This window comes from Nelusetta ayraudi, unplaced genomic scaffold, assembly GCF_046127955.1.
Source record: "Nelusetta ayraudi isolate G7.1 ecotype Tasmania unplaced genomic scaffold, CSIRO-AGI_Nayr_v1 ptg000083l, whole genome shotgun sequence".
NCBI lineage: Eukaryota > Metazoa > Chordata > Actinopteri > Tetraodontiformes > Monacanthidae > Nelusetta > Nelusetta ayraudi.
Window position 1 is genome coordinate 1,256,561 of NW_027466133.1, and position 19,083 is coordinate 1,275,643.

Here is a 19,083-nt window from a genome sequence, read left to right on the forward strand (position 1 = left end):
TAATAATAATAATAATAATAACACTACATCCTGGCGATGTGGTCAAGTTATTTTCCTGTTGTCTGCCTTCGTGCTCTATTTCAGATGGACATGTGAAATAAACAGCAAGATGTGTGTCAGAGATACAGCTGGAACATGTTTAGTCATTCATGGGAAGTTGGCAGTTGAAATTGCCATTAGTTCACAGTCAACCTGTGGACCTGAGATGTGTAAGAAATTAAATGAAAGGGCGATGAACTCTCAAAATGTGTTTTTATTCACAAGGATTGTTCAGCACTTGTGGTCGTGATGCTGCAATAGATGATGGACAGGCATTAAAAAGTTTCCAAATATACTACCAGTCAAAAGTTTGGACACGCCTTCTCGTGCAATTATTATTATTGTTATTTATATATATATATTTTATCTTTACAACTTTGTACACTGCAGATAGATGCTGAAGACATCAAATATATGAGCAATACGTAATTATGCAGCAATGAAAAACACGTTAAATAACTCTAAATATGCTTTTCATGAAAGGTGGTTATTTTGAAGAATTTAAATATAAAACGTATTTGAATCATTTTTACACTTTTTATTTTTTTTCTTACATAATTCCATTTGTATTTATATGTAGTTTTGATGCCTTCCGTGAGAAACTGCAATGTCAATAGTCATGAGAACGAAGGAAAAGTCATTCTATTCATAGGGTGTGCCCAAACTTTTTACGGGTGGTAGTGTATGTATTTCACGAGTCTTGTTGACATAGGCACAAGGAATCGAGAGGGAAAACGTAGGACGCATCGAAGGAAGTGGACAAGGAGACAGAGAGGATGTGAGCGTGTTGGAATGGGACAGGGCTTTGTTCAGGAGTAGGGGAGGAGGACGTGCTAGCACCGAGCTCAGTTGCCTTGCCTGGCTGTCTGTCTGCTAGCGCCGCGAAACGGGGTCTGCCAGGGCGGACTGTTTTAGCTCTGTCCCGGCAGCGCTGTTTCATATCCCCTAATTTTATTCCAACTCGACCCCTTCTGGACTGTGAGGATAACCGCGGAGAGATGTCAAAGCGAGTGCGAAGCCGAGAGGTCTGCGCTGATTGCAGCGCTACGGGTAAGGATGATGGCAAACAGGCTAGCTTTAGCCTCCGTGCTAACAAGCTAGCGTTGCTTACGTTTAGGGCATGTTTGTTTTTTCAGCGAAAGCCTAAAGCTAAAGTTAGGCGCATAATGCTGTTTTGACAGAATGACGCTTGTGGTGTGTTTTTCTTGGTGGTAATTAGTGTCATTGAATGCGTCGCGACCCTCGTCGCCGCGTTATCAAATAAACTTGTCTGATTGTCAAACTCTTCCGTGACGGTTTCAGTCGAACGCCAGCGCTGGGTTGACACAAGCACATTGATTATTAACGACATTGCTAAAACACATCAATTCAAACGAGTGAAACATTCGACTTGCTGCATCTATAATGCTCTCTTTTGCAGGAGACACAGGAAGCAACTCCTCTGCTTGAGCTATGTGTTGCTAATTACATCCGCTGCCTAAAATTCGACCACTTATCATGATGATGATGATGATGATGATGATGATGGACGTTTGGCGTGCACCGTGATCGGTAGTGAGACTGAAGTCGAGTGACAATTTGCGTCCTGTTGCAGAGCCCCGCTGGGCCTCCGTAAACAGGGGCGTGTTGATCTGTGACGAGTGCTGCAGCATCCATCGAGGTCTGGGCCGACACAGCTCCCAGGTCCGGCATCTGACTCATTCCCCGTGGCCACCCTCTCAGTTGCAGGTGAGGACATGCACATTTGAATCTAACCAGTCATGCATCCTCAGCATCATCTAGGGGCTAGAGAACCAAAGGCAATTTGAATTTGATGGCTTTATTATTAATTTTTTCCCCCCCTCCTCACTTCTAGATGGTCCAGACTCTTTACGGGAATGGCGCTAATTCCATCTGGGAGCACAGCCTCCTGGACCCGTCCTCCTCTGTTAGTGGGAAGCGCAAAGCAAACCCCCAGGACCGAGTGCAGTGAGTGCCTTTTTTCTCCCCTCCCCGGGATCTTCCTGCGTCATCGCAGATTTTCTCATGGTTTTTGCACATTTCCCCCCCCCAAACGCAAAGCCCAAATGTTCAAATTGACTTCAGCGTGAAGGTCAGTGAACATGCAAAATGGGCTGAGCATGACATGCATCTCATGCAGCCTTCTAACAGCGAGGAAGTTTTGCAACTAGGAAAATGCATACTAAAAAACACTCCATGATTTACCGGGTTTGCTTTGTCGTTTTTGAAAGAATGTAAACGTTGCGATAGTTCCACATCTTCATCTTTCGGTAACGACAGAGTTGGAGATTTCCTCCAAAAGCACTGTGCACTCTGACTCAAAACAACAGGAACAAATGAGAGACGTGATGTAGTCGCCCACATCCACTGCCAGGTGTAAACACAGTGTTGGACCGGCTGGTGCTGTGAGGATAAACAGTCAGTCACAGATAAACACAGCCATTCCGAGCTCGACCCTCGCACTCGGTGAAGTCTGATCAAAGGCAGCAGACCGAACCTAAGGGTCAAAAAAAAATCTGAAGTCGTAAAGGCGCAATAACTAAGACATTCTGCGGTTTCAAAAGCACAATTTTGCCGTGGCAGATGCTCCATGGACTGTAAGGGAGGGTGGTTGTTTGTTTTTTTTTAGTTACACAGACCCTGCTGCGGCTTCAACTTCTTTCACCGTCAGAAGAAGGAAGTGTTTGTCAACTCAGACTTCACCACCACACTGATGGTAAAAATATCAGTGTGGATTACAAAAAAATGCATGTGTTTTCTATTTCCTGTTTTGTACACACGTCAGTAAATACAGTCGTGTGGTGGATCTGCAAAAGAAGTTTGGATGGTTTCAGGGGAGCGTTCAAGGGATTCTGAGTTTTTAGTCTTGTTTCTAAATCAGTCCCATTTCTTTGCCCCCCACCAGTTAACTCAAGACCTGATTCCTGTGGAGATAAAAGGTTTTATGTAGAAGTGCTGGGTTGGAGATATTTCCCAGAATGCCTCACTACTCATTGTTTCCATTTTTGCATCAGAGCTGCGTTTTCATTACCCCTCGAATTGCGTAAAACCTAAATATTGCAATAAAAAACTGGTCATGGAAACACCCTAAACTTTAAAAAAAAACCTCTCAAAAATCACTATAAGGTTTTTACGCTCTCATAATGAGGTGGTTTTTCAGATGTATCGATTTGGCGGTATATTGAAAAACACTTTTCTTTGCATTGACATGTCACCTGACGTGGCGTACTAGGTCACGTGACCAATTCACTGCAAATGGAAATGGCGCGTTATGTTTGGACGAAGGAGGAGACAGAATTTTTTAGTAATCAAAGAGAAAAATATACCAACCATTCTTGAAAGCAGACAAACGTAACCAAACTAAAGCAAACGTATTTCTCGTAAAATATCACGGGACGAGTTTTTACGAGATTCACGTCTTATGCGCTTCACACCTGCAAATCGCAATTGTACTTTTAGAAAATTTTAAGATTATTTTAGAAAATTTTAGAAATATCTCTTTTAGTTTTCTGGAAAACTGTAATGGAAACGCAGCTAGTTCTGTGATGACAAAATATTTCATCCTGCCATTGTAATTATGGCCATCAGGTGCCTTGTGATTCAGAAGCACGAGTCTCCTCCAGCTTTCCCCGTCTCGGAACTCACAACTGCAGCTAAATTGTGCTTTGAATATGTGTTAGATTTTGAGCCTTTTCGCTCTTTTTTCAGTCCAAACAAAACAGAGTTCATCAAGGCCAAGTATCAGATGCTGGCGTATGTTCATCGAATGCCTTGTCGGGAAGACGACAGCGTGACGGCCAAAGACCTCAGCAAGGTTAGGGCTTGTCTTTGTGGTAACCTATTTAATTTACTGTTTAGTTTTAGAATTTTAACATGAATATCTCAGGTTTCCTGTGTGGAACACTTTCTTACCGTAAGTAATTAATGGCTCATCTTTTGGATCTCTCAAAGTTATAACATTTCCCACAGACCAACATGTTGCACCACCTGGTTGTGATTTTTGTGTATGTGTGCTGTATGATCAGCGCAAAGAAACCGCTTGTCAATCTCCTCTCAGCAACTCCACTCCAGTGTTCGGACCGGGAACTTGGAGACCTGCCTGAGGCTCTTATCTCTGGGCGCGCAGGCCAACTTCTTCCACCCGGTGAGTGACAAAGAAAAAGCCTTTTCTCTTTTTGCGTGCACACAACTGGAAGTCCTCCTCAACATTGTGTTGTTGTTGTTGTTTTCCTGGCCAACAGGAGAAAGGAAACACTCCACTACACATAGCAGCCAAAGCTGGACAGGTGTTCCAGGCAGAGCTGCTGGCGGTTTACGGCGCCGACCCCGGTGCCCTGGACTCCAGCGGAAAGACCCCCATCGATTACGCAAGGTGACGCTGGACATGTGCAACTTTTCTTTCTTTTTTTTTTATATCATTCCACCTGGTTTTCATTTGAAAGGAAAAAAAAAAAATCATAAATCAACAGTAGGTGTGGCAGAGGTATTGAGCAGTGTTGAAGCCGAGACGTCACGTTGACGTTTCACAGTAAAATCCAGCACATATAAAAACAAAATGCAACACATTGCATATTATGATGAAAATCGACCGGATCCACCGTGTTTTCCCATCACTGACTTCCTGCTGGAAAGATTCAACCTGCTGTGATTGATGCGGTCGTGAAGCGTGAAAAATAGAACAGCGTATTTTTCCAAAGTGGCGCAGTTGGTTTCACGCTTCTGGGAGCTTCGGAAACACACCTGCACACTGACTTTAATGGCTGTGCAGCTTTTCTACCTGAGCATTGGAGTGTAACAGGGCCCTCAACTGGTTTGCTGCAGGAATACGTAACGAGGACGCAACTGTGCAATGCAATTCTTCTATTTCTCTCTTCCTCACCACCTCTGACAGTGTCTTCTCAGCACGGTATGAACATACATTGACAGGCTTGCCAGCTTCTTATCGCCTCGCCAGAGGTGTGAAATGTTGGTGTGTGCAGTTGTCGCAAAGTGAGGCGCGCTCGTGCACAAATCGCGCAGACAGAACGGACGCGGCCCCTGTTCGTTTAGCGAGGTGCTAACAGGGAAGCGCGAAGGCGGCCGCGAAAAGTGACGAGGGGGTGGAGGAGGAGGGGGAGGAAAAGGAGGAAGACGCCGCCAGCGCCTGTGGCGAGGTCAGACAAAGGCTTGGAAGCTGTTCCCAGCGAAACCCAGTAACAAATGCTTGGAATTCCCTCAAAATGCATCCGACAACAACACAGAATTGGCGGCATTGTGTCGGCGTGCCCGCCAGTAATCTAATACAAATGTTCATGTTCCTGAATGAGGACGGGGGGGGGGGGGGGGGGGAACCCTCCACCGTGCTGCTGATTCGGCTCGACTCGGTTGGAAAAGGCAAAACCTGGGTCGCTTTGGTGTGGGAGGAAATTGTTTTGCCTTGTTTTGCTGAGAGTTGAGATTTTGTATTGCTGCTGACTCACTTTTTTTCTTTTTCTTTGGCTCAATTGTTTCACTGCCGACCTGTCAAAAAAGTTTTGTCAACTTTTTAAAAAAAAAGGGTTTTCTGTTATGACAGAGCCGAATATAGGAAGACTGACCTTTTCACGTTCCACATGTGCAGGCAAGCCGGGCATCAGGAGCTGGCGGTGCGGCTGGTGGAGATACAGTACGAACTCACTGACCGCTTAACATTTTACCTCTGTGGCAGAAGACCAGGTGAGGAGAAGCTGCTGTCTGCCATTTCCTTTAAAGGATTTGTGTTGCTTGGTTTTTCTCGCGCGTCAGGGTCTCTCTCACATCCCTGCTCTCGTTGCAGACCACAGGAACGGGCAACATTTCATCATCCCACAGATGGCAGACAGGTACAACCCAAGCTCATCAAGCCACTCACAGTGTTGCTTAAATGTTCCGCATCTCCCTGAATGCCATGCACAGAGACACGTATGGTTAGAAAACGTTAGAATGTTGCAGTTTATCTCTGATTTGCTTTTGCTCAGCAATGCAATTGTATTCTCATTTTTCCTCTAATGCGTACCTTTGATGGATAAGAAATAAGTAAGTATCAGTTTTGTAGTCCTGTGTCTTACTATTTTGAACCAAAAAGTAATTGCTATCATTTTTCTTTTTTTAAAACTTGAAGCAGCCTGGATTTGTCCGAGTTTGCCAAAGCTGCGAAGAAGAAGCTGCAGTCGGTAGGACAGAGAATCTCCTCATCTTTTCATTTGGTCTCTGCTCTGTTGTTTGAAAAAGGAAAAGAGAATCTGCTTCTTCTTCTTTCTTTTTTTTTAGCTGAGCAACCATCAGTTTGAAGAACTTGCCATGGACGTTTACGATGAGGTCGACAGAAGAGAAACCGACGCAGGTGAGACGCTAAACCGGTCACACAGGCAGGCGCCGCTTGGTTGCAAAATTCACCACTCGCATATTTTCCCCGATGAATCGTTCCAGTGTGGCTGGCCACTCAGAACCACAGCACACTGGTGACAGACACAACTGTGGTGCCTTTCCTGCCCGTCAACCCGGAATATTCCTCCACTAGAAACCAGGCAAGTTTTGCTCCCTTTTTTTTCCACACATATTATCAGTACCGCTTTATTAGCACGCGTCTTTATCACTGATATTTTTTATTTTTTTAAAGGGTCGACAAAAACTGGCACGGTTCAGTGCTCATGAATTTGCCACCCTGGTCATCGACATCCTGACAGATGCCAAAAGGCGACAGTGGGGAAACTCTTGTGAAAGTCCCAAAGGTGAAGTTCCCTCCAGATCTTCCTCATTTTTGTGTTTTTGTTTCCTTTCCTTCTGCATATTAACTGCCGCTCTTGGAGCCATTAGCCAAGCGGCTGGCGGCCAACACGTTCCACGTTTCCTGTTTGATTCGTGTGGCCGCCTGCAGCCATCAGGGGGCCCGGTTTTGATCCGCGGCGCTTTGATCCCCCGTGTCCTGCTTTTTCAGACAACGTGGAGCTGATCCTGCAGGGGATCGGCAGCCGCCATAACAGCGAGGGCCAGGACAACGACCAGCCCGACTACGACAGCGTGGCGTCGGACGAAGACCCGGTGCAGGAGGCCACCTGCGGGGACAGCGGCAACGACGGGAGGACAAAGGTTCGGATTGACGCGCTCGACCTCTCAGGCCCCCGTTTACACAAATACGGGTTTCTCTGAAAACGCACAAATACAAAAACGCTAAACACCTCCACTACAACAAACCGAAAACTAAATACTTTAAACTAAATTACAAAAATGTTAGCAAACATTTATTGGCACGACTCCCAGTCAACCTTAACATGGACCTTTTAAGTTGTGGTTTAGGTTTAGGTTGTGTTGTGTTCTAAAGCACAAGTTCAACTCTGTCGTTTATCCACACCGTCTTTTCATCAGCGATCTTTCTTTCTGTTCTCTGTGGCGCTAATGGTAGCAAGGCGCGCTACTGCTTCAGTAAACACACCGTGCGTCAGGTGTTCTTCTTCCGCACTCAGGGAATAAACCTGTGGCGCCACACCAGGCTTGGCATAGGTACTACTTCATTTTCAGTCGTTTCCAGCGTAAACAGAATTTTTTTTCCGAGCACGGCTTCGTGTAGCCAGTTTTTTTTTTTTTCAAGAGGGTTTTCGAAAAAGTGCGCTTTCAAAAAAAGCTGTCTCCGTGTAAACGGCCCCTGAGATGCTGAAAAAGGCCTTCCCCTGACGTTCGTGTATCAATCACCCGCAGAGCTCCGAGTCGTCCGACCTCTCCGACGGACCGATCACCGTGCAGGAGTTCATGGAGGTGAAGAGCGCCCTCACTGCATCGGAGGCCAAAATACAGCAGCTGCTCAAAGTCAACTGCCACCTGAGCGAGGAGCTGCGGATGATGCAGAGCAAGGTGAGCAAAACGCAGGGAAGTTTCGGTTTGACCCCGAGTGACCTCAGCCATTTATGCTGATCATTCACAAATGCAAAAAATTCTTCACTTTTGTTATGTGTATACAGTCCCGTATTCATGTTGCCTTTCATTTTCTTGGCTCCATGCAACAGCTCTTGTTTTGCACGATGCGTTCAAGGTCACGTCATGTCAATCAGTAGTATTTCATCTTTGGCGTGGCGCAATAGCTAAACCCACCATACGACTAAAACAACTGTATGAGAGATTCTATAAGAGCTATGAATGAGTTTTTGTTGACTTTGGCTGTACCTCTCCCGGCTCAGCTCCTGAGATTGACTCCGCCCCCTGGGACTGCCTCGCCACAACAAAGCCTGTAAACAACAAAAAGAAGGCTGTAAACGGAGGGATAAATTAGTCTTTTGTTTCTGGAGATTTGCTCCACCGGTGCTGCTCAGTCTGAAAAATTAATACAGTCTGGGGCACTTTGACATCTGAAGTGTGTGTGCAAAGTTCAGTCTCTCTCAGTTATTGGAAAATCCATCAGATTGCTCCCCAATGTGAAATAATGGTGTAAAATATATGAGTGCAGGTCTGGAGCACGATGTCACAGGGAGGGCCGGTGGTGTCTGATGTATAGTTCCACCGGTCGTAACTCAGGCTTTGCACTGAAAGCTGAGGCACCTCACCTTTCCCATCAGTCTCTGCAGTTTGGGACAGGTGGTGATGTAAATAAGGGCTGTTGTGCAGCACTTTCTCCTAGGGGTTGACATCAGCGCTTGTCATCTGCACCCAATCAGCAATATAACAGTTTAAACAGTTCCGCCTGATGTTAGATTTGAAAAGAGATTAAAACGAAAGAGATTAAAAATAAAAGAGGGGAGGAGCCGCGTCTGCTGCAGCTCGAGCCGCTTCCTGCTCTATTATTGATGTCTGGCTGGTCCACTGTAACCAGATCGGCCTCGGCTGACGCGGACGATGCTTTTGTCCCCCCCGCCCCCCGCAGCTCAACTCCCTGCAGACGGAGAACACCAGCCTGCGATGGCAGACCCCCAGCGGACAGCCGCCGCTGCAGGGGCCCCTCGGTCGCCAGGCGCCCCGCGGAGGTCGCGCCATGTCCATGTACGAGACGGGCTCCGGCCTGAGGCAGTACCCTCACCGGGCGGACGCCGGCCGCCACGAGGACGGCGTCGTCTTACAGCCCTTCCCAGCCAATGTAAGCTTAGAACCCGGGCCGATCCTGGAGGAGGGGGAGGAGGAGGAGGAGGAGGAGGAGGAGGAGGTGCCTGGCTTGAGGCTGGTGTCGGTTTTTCACCCTGACATTTATAAAGATGGACGACGCTGTCGCTCTTCTTTCAACTGGATATCAATTTGAGCTGATTTAATTTCAGTTTTGTCAACAATCAGCAGGCTGATTTAATATTCAGGTTTTGAATATTCCGTTTTGTCTCCTTTTTTTTAAAAGACATTGCACACAAATACCCCCTTCGAAGCCATTTATTGTTATGTAATTAGATTGCACATGCTGCAGTTAAAGTCATAGCAAAGACCACCAGTTTGAGTTTTTTTCTATTTTGGGTTATTCATCCTTATCACTGAATTAGAGATGATTAACTTAATCATTGAATTTATTTGTTAAACTGGGATTTCTTTGACGGAAGTTTTGTTTTATTCATTTGAACTTTTTTTTTATTGAAGAATAATTTAAAAACAACAGATGGAAGGATATTTAGCCGACCTCCAATGCAACAATAAAGAACGCTTTGCTAGTCAGGAAGTGTGAGCTATAACATCCTTTTGTATAGAACTTAGTGGAAGTGAGGCAGCCGTCCATTTTTATCAAATGGTCCATTGTGTTTTTCATGCATTCATTCATTTATTCATGCACTCATTCATTCATTCATTGCATTGCATCTCAGTGTGAGTCGGCTCAACTTGGTCTGACCCCCCCCCCACCTTTCTAGATTGGGAGGGGCCCTTTGGGGACGGCTGCTTCCTCCCTCCCTACCTTCCCCTCTTCCCTTTCCTGGTCGTGGGACGAGAGATCTCAAAGGGTTAAGTACCGAAGCCCCGCCCCCTCCCCCACCACTCGTGTCGAAGGCAGCCACCACGGGATGGTGCAACTCTCCTTTCTCTTGACCCTCCACCCCCCCACCCACCCACCCTGTTTCTTCCACCCTCTTTTTTTTTTTTTTTTTTTTTTTTACCACTCTGTCCTTCCTGCATGCATGCACCACAGTGCCTCTGCTTCAGTTCAGCTCTCAGAAACCTCCTTCTTGCCCGCACGCAGCCCTACATAGGGGCTGCCGCCGTGGCTCTCGGCACCATCAGATGTGGTGGTGGCGGCGGCGATGCCGTTGTGTTGTGCTGCAGAACGCTCTCTGAACGATGAAAGGCGAAAACGCCTTGGTGCTTGCTCGCCGTCGCCCTGACAAGCAAACCGCACCCTTCACACCAGGACTTCTTTGCATCTACTAATCGCATCAGCTTCCGCGTGCGCCGTGACACCACAGAGGCCTCATTGTGTGGTTTTCCCTCTTCTTCTTCTGCTTCATCCGCGCCCCCCCGCAGCCAAATGCCCCCCCCCGACGACGCCGACTTTGGCAATGCAATCTCACCAGAAACGCATGGTTCTGATTTCCGGTTTTGCGCGACGTGCACATCCAGTGTGTGTATCGCAGGGCCCTTGACTAAGATTGACCGGTGTTTCAACAGGGCTGCAGTTTGGAAGGACACAGCGCCGTGCTGGAGAACGACTACGACGCCACGCCGGAGCACTCTGAGCTGGAGGAGACTGGGTGAGAGAACGCAAAACTGGCCGTATGTTCGCAGTAGCTGCGTTTCCATTACCCCTAGAATTGCACAAAACCTAAATATCGCAATAAAAAATGGAATGTTCATGGAAACATCTAAACCTCGTAAAATCTCGTAATTCTGGAGATTTTACGAGAGTTACGGCCTATGCGCTTCGCGCCGTTCTATGGAAACGCCTGCAAATCGCAATTCTGCTCAGAAATATCGCTTTTATTTTTGCGAAAAACTGTAATGGAAACCCAACCCGTGTTTTGGTGCTCCTCCAGTCAGAAGTAATCCTGAATGAAGTCTTCATGTAAAAGACGGCAGTATTCGCTGAGAATAGCGTCATTGATTAGAGCAGTCTGTCTATCACACGAGGACGTGCACCTTCTTTGATGAAGGAGCCCAGCTGCAAAATCAATCGATGCGAGCCAGAAGCCACGCAGGGTCAATTACGAGGTTGAGACGGGTTATTAGCCAAAACAAACCGCGCCTTTATATTCCGTCCGCCCCAGCAGCCCCCTGCCGGCCTCTGACGGTGCGGAGCCGGGGGAGGAGGGCGAGGAGGACGCCACGCTGCCGTGCACCGAGGACGTCATCTGCAAGACGGAGCAGATCACCAAAAACATCCAGGAGCTGCTGAGAGCCGCCCAGGAGACCAAACACGAGAGGTAGGTTTGGCATCGCGGACCTCTGGGTTTTTCAAATTAGGAATCTTGGACAAGCGGCTGGCTCGGGCCTCCTCTTCAGGGCTGCATGGAAGACGCAAGTGTCTGTCACTGAGAGCTGCAGATTAACCTCCTTGACCAGCCTCTGAGGAGGGGGGGAGGAGGCTCATTCTCTAAATGGAGCTGACAGGAAGCAAACATCACATGACCTCATACTCCCGCGTGGCACTGCGAAGCCACGGAGATTATTTAAGTTGACATGAGCGACGACGTGCTTTACGTGCGTTCTCTTTGCAGCAAGCACTGCATTGAGTGCTGATGTGCAGCGTCGCCAAACGTCACTTTCACAATAAAAGGGTTTTCTATCATCTTGAACAGACATAAATGAATTTAGTGCAAAACTTTAACATTTTGCAAAGAGGCGCACAACCCGGGAGCATGCAAGAGAAAAAAAAATCGACTTTAAGATTTTCTTTTTTTTTTAACATCGTCTTGGATAATAAATCCAATTTCAATTTAAAAGCGTTGAATCGCACAGCCCTAGTTCATAGCCAAATTTGGGTCGACATGCGTGGGTTGTTTCAAGTGTAAGCGAAGCGCTAGCGGGTGTAAATGCAGATATAACCACTGACACCACTGAAGCTATGTGTCTGTGTAGCCACAGGTCTGTGCATTTCTTTTCAACAATGAATTTACAGTCAGGTAGTTTGTCTTTGCCCGATAACAATGTGCTGCTGAACAAAGCAGCACAGTTTAACCGCCAGTTGTCACGGCTGAATGAACAATGCAGGCACCCCCCCCCCCCCCCCCCCCCGCTCCCAGTGCAATGTTTGCGCTAGTTATCTGATCGCCGCCATCTCCACCCCACCCCTTCTTTTCTTTTTTCTCTCTGTCAGCTTCCTGCCCTGCTCGGAGAAGATCTGCGTGGCAGTGACGGAGATGGCCGCCCTGTTTCCCAAGGTAAGGCAGCTGCTCCGCCACACCCCAGACCATCCCCAACCCCTCCACCTCCCCCCCGCCTCTCCTCAACAGGCCAGTCAGGGGACATGGCTGTTTGTGGAAAGGCAGCCAAACAGGAATCTAAAATAATGACTTGTTTATACGAGGGAGGCCCCACTTCATTGCATTAACAGGGTTTTATGTTTACTGATAATCGGATCACTTTGTTTTACGTTCACACACAAACACACACACACACACACACACACATGCATGGACAGCAATGAAGGATGGGGGGGGTTATTTATGGCCGCTGTCAAGTCGACGTAATCTATTATGTCGATTATGCGAAAATTGAAGTGTTGACGCGTCGTGTTATCGAATGATAAAATCACACACCAGCGGCTACGTGCTCATTTGTACCTGCACTGCTCTGCTAAGCGCTGAGGGTGGCAGTGTTGCTCCTTGTTTACGTCGTGCAAAAAAACAGAGAAGAACGGCTTCTTCTCTGAAAAGCCTGACCCAAAGTTTCTAAACTTTAGGAACGTTGTATAGAAAATGAAGCAGCAAAACACGTTAGATGTTTATTTGCGAATTAATCATCAGCCTCTGACGCGAGCATGTAAAACATACGATTTTTCGCACGTCGGAAAATTATGGAACAAGCTAGCTTAGCGAACGGCAGTTCACTGAAGTAAATGCGTAGTTTACGGCAGTAGTTACTGAATTACAGCTCCTGTCATTACCAGCGTTTATTCTGAATTGTATTTTACGGTGAAAAATATAACAACTATGTCACAGATAAATGCTTGGTGTGTCATTATTTTTTATATATTTGTTTAAAATCGTACACTGTAGTATAACACAGGTGGCGAAGATTAAAGCAAGTTAGGTTAAACAGAAGTCCAAAAAAAGGTCCTGAAAATAAAGAGGATAATCATGAGTAATCGAAAAAATAATCGATGGATTAGTCGGCAGCAAAAATAATCATTAGTTGCAACCCTGTTGTCGTGTCAGCCTCCGATATCCCTCATTTTATTTTTTCTTCTCTCCCCCCCCCCCCCCCCCCTTACAGCGGCCGTCCTCGGAGACGGTGCGAGGGTCGCTGTGCCTGCTCACGTCCAGCGCCAGCCGGCTCCACGGCCAGTGCCAGAAGGCGGCGGAGCACGGCCCCTGCCCAGCCGACATCCAGCTGGTCACGCAGCAGGTTATCCAGTGCGCCTATGACATCGCCAAAGCCGCCAAGCAGCTGGTCACAGTGACGACGAAAGAGAACAACAACTGACCAATTAGTGGCGAATCCCCAAAGACCTTCCCGCAGTTGCGCTGAAAACACGGTGTGCAATCAAATCACGTCGCTTGGTTTTATATATCCCCCCCGCCCCCCTCTAGATTGGATTCAATGGTCCCACATTATGGCCATTTTCCAGGAGCAGCCAGCGTCACATGATTAATGACTATGACTAAATGGCATAGTTAACCCTGTGTTTACAGCCTCCGACAAAGATGCCAGGTTTTTACCTCACTGCTTTGTTGGACCTTCCACATGTTTGGATAGGAGACAGGAGCAAGGTGGTGTCACAGGGTGGAGCCAAGAGCTGAATCGGGATCATTAACCCAAAGTGATATCGCGCATTAGTGCCATATGTGACATCACAAGGGGCTGATTTCCAGAACTGTGGGTTTTTGAGGAAGTAGAGCAAGCAAAAGAGGTCAAGGATGGAAACTTTTTCTTTTGCTCAAAAATTGGTATTTTGCATAATACGGGACCCTTAAAAATATTCCATATGGTTTTGTTTCCCTCCATTTAATCAGTATCAGCATCCACATACACATAAAGTACATTCCTGGAGGTGGTGAAATCTAAAAAAAGAAAAAATGCACCGAGTGAACTCAAAGAGAAAAACAATTATTTATTTTGTGGAGTAAAGGACAAAAAAAATCTGTTACTTTTTAATTTACCTCACAAAGATTTTATTCCACAGTTCCACAAAAGTGCAATGCCAATTGTGTGAGAGTGTGTGTGTGCACGTGTGAAACGATTAGAGAAACAAGAAGCCGTGTAGCCTTCAACGCTGTACTTCTCCCCATTCGGGCCGCCAGTCACGGTGCTTGGTGTCGAGCGTCGCCTGCACACACAGTCAGTCTTCACTGACGGCTGACGTCAAGAACCACAGTAGATTGACCCACAGTCTGATTAGTAATCATTTGTTTTTTTTTCTTCTTTGTGATGCAACAGCAGTATTTCAACCTTGAATCTATAGAGTTCAAATATTTGTTTAGGTGAACTGTGATTATATTAAAAAATATACATATATATAGGAAAAAAACGCCTTCATTCAAAAGCAACGTGCGCAGCCAGCAGTGCAAACTGTGCCCGCTTTGTTTCCATTCGGCACATCCAGCGAACTTGGAGTGCAGGAGGTTCTTTTCTTCTTCTTCTTCTTCTTGTTTAAATAGGAGCCTCAAAGAATAACTCTGGAGAATTCTGATAAAGCTGGTGACACTCCTGGTTTTCCAGAGTTACAGATATAAAGTACCTCAGTTTGGCGGCTCCGCTGTGTTTGTGTAATGACTCTCGCCACCAGTAGAGGGAGAGGTTCTGCACTGTGGGTTTAACTTGTGCTAATTTTTTGGAGTTTTAACATTATAGCCATACTTACGATGCACGTGTGTGTGCGCGTGCGTGCTTGTGTGTGCGTGAGTGTGTGTGTGCGTGTGCGTGTTGAACTCGATGGCCTGTGTGATATCCATTTTGAATCAGTTTCTTTTAATAGCATTATGCAAATATATAAGATGTATGTATCCATGTAATTCTTTATTGAAAAAGTACTCAAATGCTATTCTATTTATAAACCGTATGTCTTACCTCTAAGAAAATATCAATGTTTATTTTCATAAGCTTTAATTTTTTTGTTGTTGCGGTGCTTGTTGTTATTTTTTTTAGACACGATACTCCTCACTAGTAACTAACTTTATGGGCCCGGAGGTTTGGGACGTCTCTGCCGGCGCTTCGCCTGTGATGTCTGGCGGTTCTGGTTGTGTTGCCGTATCTCCGGTGTGTGAGATGCCACTTGCGCTCAAATGCGCTCAGCTTCAGTTTACAATTGCTGGTTAAGTCGACATGCACCATTTGTTTTGTTTGTTTTGTAAAGTTAAGATTCCTTTTTACCAGAGCTTGGGTGTGATGTTGTCACCTGTTGTAAAGCCAAACGAGCTGCAACCAGGGGCGGGCGGGGAACTATCGAATACCACGCACAGGTTTAGTTTCAGTGGTCAGAGTTGGCAGAAAGTTAAGAGGGTGAAAGTCAAAAATGTGTTATCCCTCGACATTTTATCAAGTTTAAATGTGCCAACTATTTGTTTTTTTTTGTGATTATCTTCATTTTCCATCTTTCTATTTTAATACACTTTTTTCTTCTTCTTCTTTTTTTTTTTTTTTTAAGTCATTTACCGTTTGGTGGTTTTTACAGCTTGATCCGTGTTTCAAAAACAGCCAGCTATACATCATGAACAGCCGGTAGTCAATGTATTAATAATTACCAGTGATAGTCGCAGGTCAAACTGTTAACATAAAACCCCAAACTTGAGTCGACAGCTTTATGTGAATCCCCGTTTTCCCCCCAGACTGTTTTCTTTTTGTAATAAATGTTATTAAACCCTTTTTGGTTATTTTAAATAAAATAAAAATATATTTTTTCTTTTTTTCTGATTTGTCCCCCTTGATATTTATATATGCTGTCATCATGTGACTGGTCACATGTTTCTTTTTTCTTTTCTTCTAAACTTACACTTTCCTTCACCTCCATTAATTTCATCTGCCTTTTAAGTGGCAAAACCATGTAACCATTTGTCTTTAGTAGGCAAACTGAAAAAAAAAAAAAACAACGTTTTTCTTTCACTTGTTTAGTTTTTATTGAAACGAAACCAAGTGCGTGTATTCGTCCAGTGACCTGTCCGCCCCTGGCTTCCACCCCCTGTAAACCTGTCGCCTCCCACTACCTCTTCTGTGCTTGAAAAATAAAAAAATAAAAAAAACCCAAACCAAGCCATCAAGAGGTGGGCAAACTCTTTGACTGGTGGGCCACAATGGGTTCTAAAATTTGACAGAGGTCAAAACACTGAAAATGGAGGAAATACAGCTATTTTATGACTTACATACTATTACTATAAGTTCTTTAAGTTCGGCGGGCCGGATTATAAAGCTTAACGTGCCGCATATGGGCCCCGGGGCCGTAGTTTGCTCTCGCTTGTTCTAACCGAATAAAGCTTTACACACACGACCTGAAACAACACAACTCATTGTGTGGTGCCTTCGTGTAAATTCCCCACCTGTGGGCGAAAGAGCCCGCAGCCGCTGCTGGGCGCTCCCTCCCTCCCTCCCCCCCACACCCAGCTGAGAAACCCGGGGTGGGGTTTGGTGGTGGTGGAAAAACAGCCAGGCAGCAGCAGGAGACCAGTTCCGGGTTCTCCTGCAGTCGAGAGCTGCGTGCGCCGCGGCAGTTTGTCTTTCCCCCCAGCGGCGACGGCGGCAGCAGCGGCAACATGTCTGTACTGCTGCAGAACGAGTTCCAACCGCTGCCCCCGGACCGCTCCGTGGACACTAAGCAGTTCCTGGATGCTGTGTCGCACCTACCGTCCTTCTTCGGTGAGTTTTTGTTTTGTTTTGTTGCGTTATGTTTTGTTTTGTTTCCTCCTTCCAAGACCCTCGCTCAGCTGATTTCGCGGCCAGGCTGACAGGCAGGTGGCTCCATTGTCGGAAGGCGGAAGTTTAAAGTTGAAGCGGAGCTGCTGTCGGATCAGCTGACCCTCTGTTGACCGCAACAGAGAAATTCTTTGTTGCGTGTGTGGGTTATTTTTTATTTATTTATTTATTTATTTATTTTCCAACGTATGGCAGTGGGCACACTAGGCTTCTCTGTGTGCCTACGGTTCGCACATCGTGTGTGTGTGTGTGTGTGTGTGTGTGTGTGTGTGTGTGTGTGTGTGTGTGTGTGTGTGTGTGTGTGTGTGTGTGTGTGTGTTGAACTCCCTATGTTTTATTTATGTGCTGTCGCCCTCACGCACTTCTTGCTTCACTTCCAGACTGCTTCGGATCCAGAGTGTTTGGCATCATCAAGTCTGATATCAGCGGCAACATCACGGTGAGACTCACAACAATGACTGTGTGTGTGTGTGTGTGTGCGTGTGGGTGTGGGTGTGTGTGTGGCTGCTGCTGCCTCAACGACACCTAGACTTACAAAAAAAAAAAAACATCCCTCTCCAGAAAATCAAGGCAGTGTACGTGACGGATCCTGAGAAGTATGTGACCCTGCAGGACATAGTGGAGGCCGAGCGGCAAGACCAGGCTGCTCAGTGGCCCAAAGTTGGAGGAACTTTAGCGCTGATGTGGCTGAAAAGGTGAGCGGGACCCATGGTTGAACTCGAGGCTGCTGAACCGGAGTGGGCAGACTGGCTCAGGCTGTTTTCGTGTCTACCCCCCTCTCCATTTCTCTTATCCGTGTGTTTGTTTTGCGCACGCTGGCTCTCTCCTGCAGAGGTCTCCGTTTCATCCAGGTCCTCCTGCAGAGTCTGGTGGACGGGGAGCGGGATGAGAGCAACCCCAACCTCATCCGGGTGAATGTCGTCAAAGCCTACGAGCAGGCGCTAAAGAAATACCACGGCATGATTGTCCAGAATGTATTCAAGGTGAGTGTCCTTGATTTTGCCGGGTTACTTCTTGTTATTTTTTAATCTTTGTACTTTCGGACAATTAATCTAGCAAGGCTACTCCCCTGGAGCCCTGAGCAAAAACTAAAATTCTACAAACCAGTAGAGCGCAAACTCTCGTTCTCAAATAAGCCATCTAAGGAGAAGGTGGGCGAGGTGTCCAGGTTTTTGTGTGCAGGCCACTGTAGTTCACAGGCAAGCTCGGGAGAGGGAGGGAGGGAGGGAGGGAGAGTGAAAGAGCGCTACAATCTAAAATGTAAAAAAAAGGGCAGCAAAACATCTGATTGGTCTGTGTAAATGTGATACAGACGGACCTCCATTTAGGCACGTGGGACCTTTGTGTTGGCTAATGTTTGATTTCCCATCCCATCCCATCATTTCTCAATATATTCCTTTTCTTCTTTTTGCTGTATCCTCCCTTCCAAGGTGGCGCTTTACGCGGCGCCCTACAGGTCCAGCTTCCTGCAGGCTCTTTCTAAAGGCGAAGATGTGAAAGAGGAGGAGTGCCTGGCCAAGATGCAGCAGTTCCTGGTGAACTACACGCCGACCGTGGACGCCATCTACGAGATGTACAGCAGGCTGAATGCAGAGCTGGACTACACCGTCTGACGGCGGCACCACTGGACTCAAGCACGAGTCCGGGTTTTAGAATTTCCACTGTTTTTGTTTTGTTTATCTTACAGTGTGATATTTATTACTTTAACTGCATAACTTTAACTTTGATTCATTTTGTATATATGATTGCAAAAACAACAACTTTAATTAAATAACCGAATGATTATTGCATGTTGTAGCAGGGCATTGTCTTAGATTTTAAATTTGTGCAAAACGATGCGGGAAATTTCCAATAACCACAGGAACCGCTGCTGTTGCGCTTCAACAGAAAGCTGTGAATGGGTGTCACTGGTTTTAATTTAATATTGTTACACTAGTTGTTATAATTGATAACAATAGACAGCTGCTAGGCTCTTTTGGAACACAATTAAACAGGATGTTTTAGGTTGTTTTTTTTACTTGACACTTGACTGCTCAAAGTGCCTTGAATGCTGCTCCATAAAAGCACAATACAGCATTTTGAATTTAGAGTGAA

General features: G+C 46.2%; 2 protein-coding genes across 6 annotated transcripts; both read left to right on the plus strand.

Moving 5' to 3' along the window:
* Positions 1 to 675: 675 nt before the first annotated feature.
* On the plus strand, positions 676 to 14,601 carry git2b (G protein-coupled receptor kinase interacting ArfGAP 2b). Of its 5 annotated transcripts, none has more exons than XM_076044882.1 (20): positions 676 to 1,089; positions 1,634 to 1,767; positions 1,895 to 2,007; positions 3,748 to 3,853; positions 4,097 to 4,183; positions 4,281 to 4,411; positions 5,639 to 5,733; positions 5,834 to 5,879; positions 6,161 to 6,209; positions 6,307 to 6,379; positions 6,466 to 6,563; positions 6,656 to 6,767; positions 6,974 to 7,125; positions 7,732 to 7,884; positions 8,888 to 9,097; positions 9,846 to 9,935; positions 10,597 to 10,679; positions 11,193 to 11,348; positions 12,242 to 12,305; positions 13,360 to 14,601. In XM_076044882.1, the coding sequence occupies exons 1-20, from the start codon at positions 1,038 to 1,040 to the stop codon at positions 13,567 to 13,569; spliced, it is 2,214 nt and encodes a 737-aa protein (XP_075900997.1). In that variant the 5' UTR covers positions 676 to 1,037; the 3' UTR covers positions 13,570 to 14,601. The 5 variants fall into 5 exon arrangements, with proteins under 5 accessions (XP_075900997.1, XP_075900995.1, XP_075900996.1 ...); XM_076044880.1 differs by having other exon boundaries at positions 677 to 1,089; positions 6,158 to 6,209; XM_076044881.1 differs by having other exon boundaries at positions 677 to 1,089; positions 6,158 to 6,209; positions 11,196 to 11,348.
* A 2,127-nt stretch (positions 14,602 to 16,728) lies between these two features.
* On the plus strand, positions 16,729 to 19,083 carry LOC142900544 (glycolipid transfer protein-like). The gene is made up of 5 exons (XM_076044891.1): positions 16,729 to 16,932; positions 17,370 to 17,428; positions 17,551 to 17,684; positions 17,822 to 17,972; positions 18,420 to 19,083. The coding sequence occupies exons 1-5, from the start codon at positions 16,830 to 16,832 to the stop codon at positions 18,600 to 18,602; spliced, it is 630 nt and encodes a 209-aa protein (XP_075901006.1). The 5' UTR covers positions 16,729 to 16,829; the 3' UTR covers positions 18,603 to 19,083.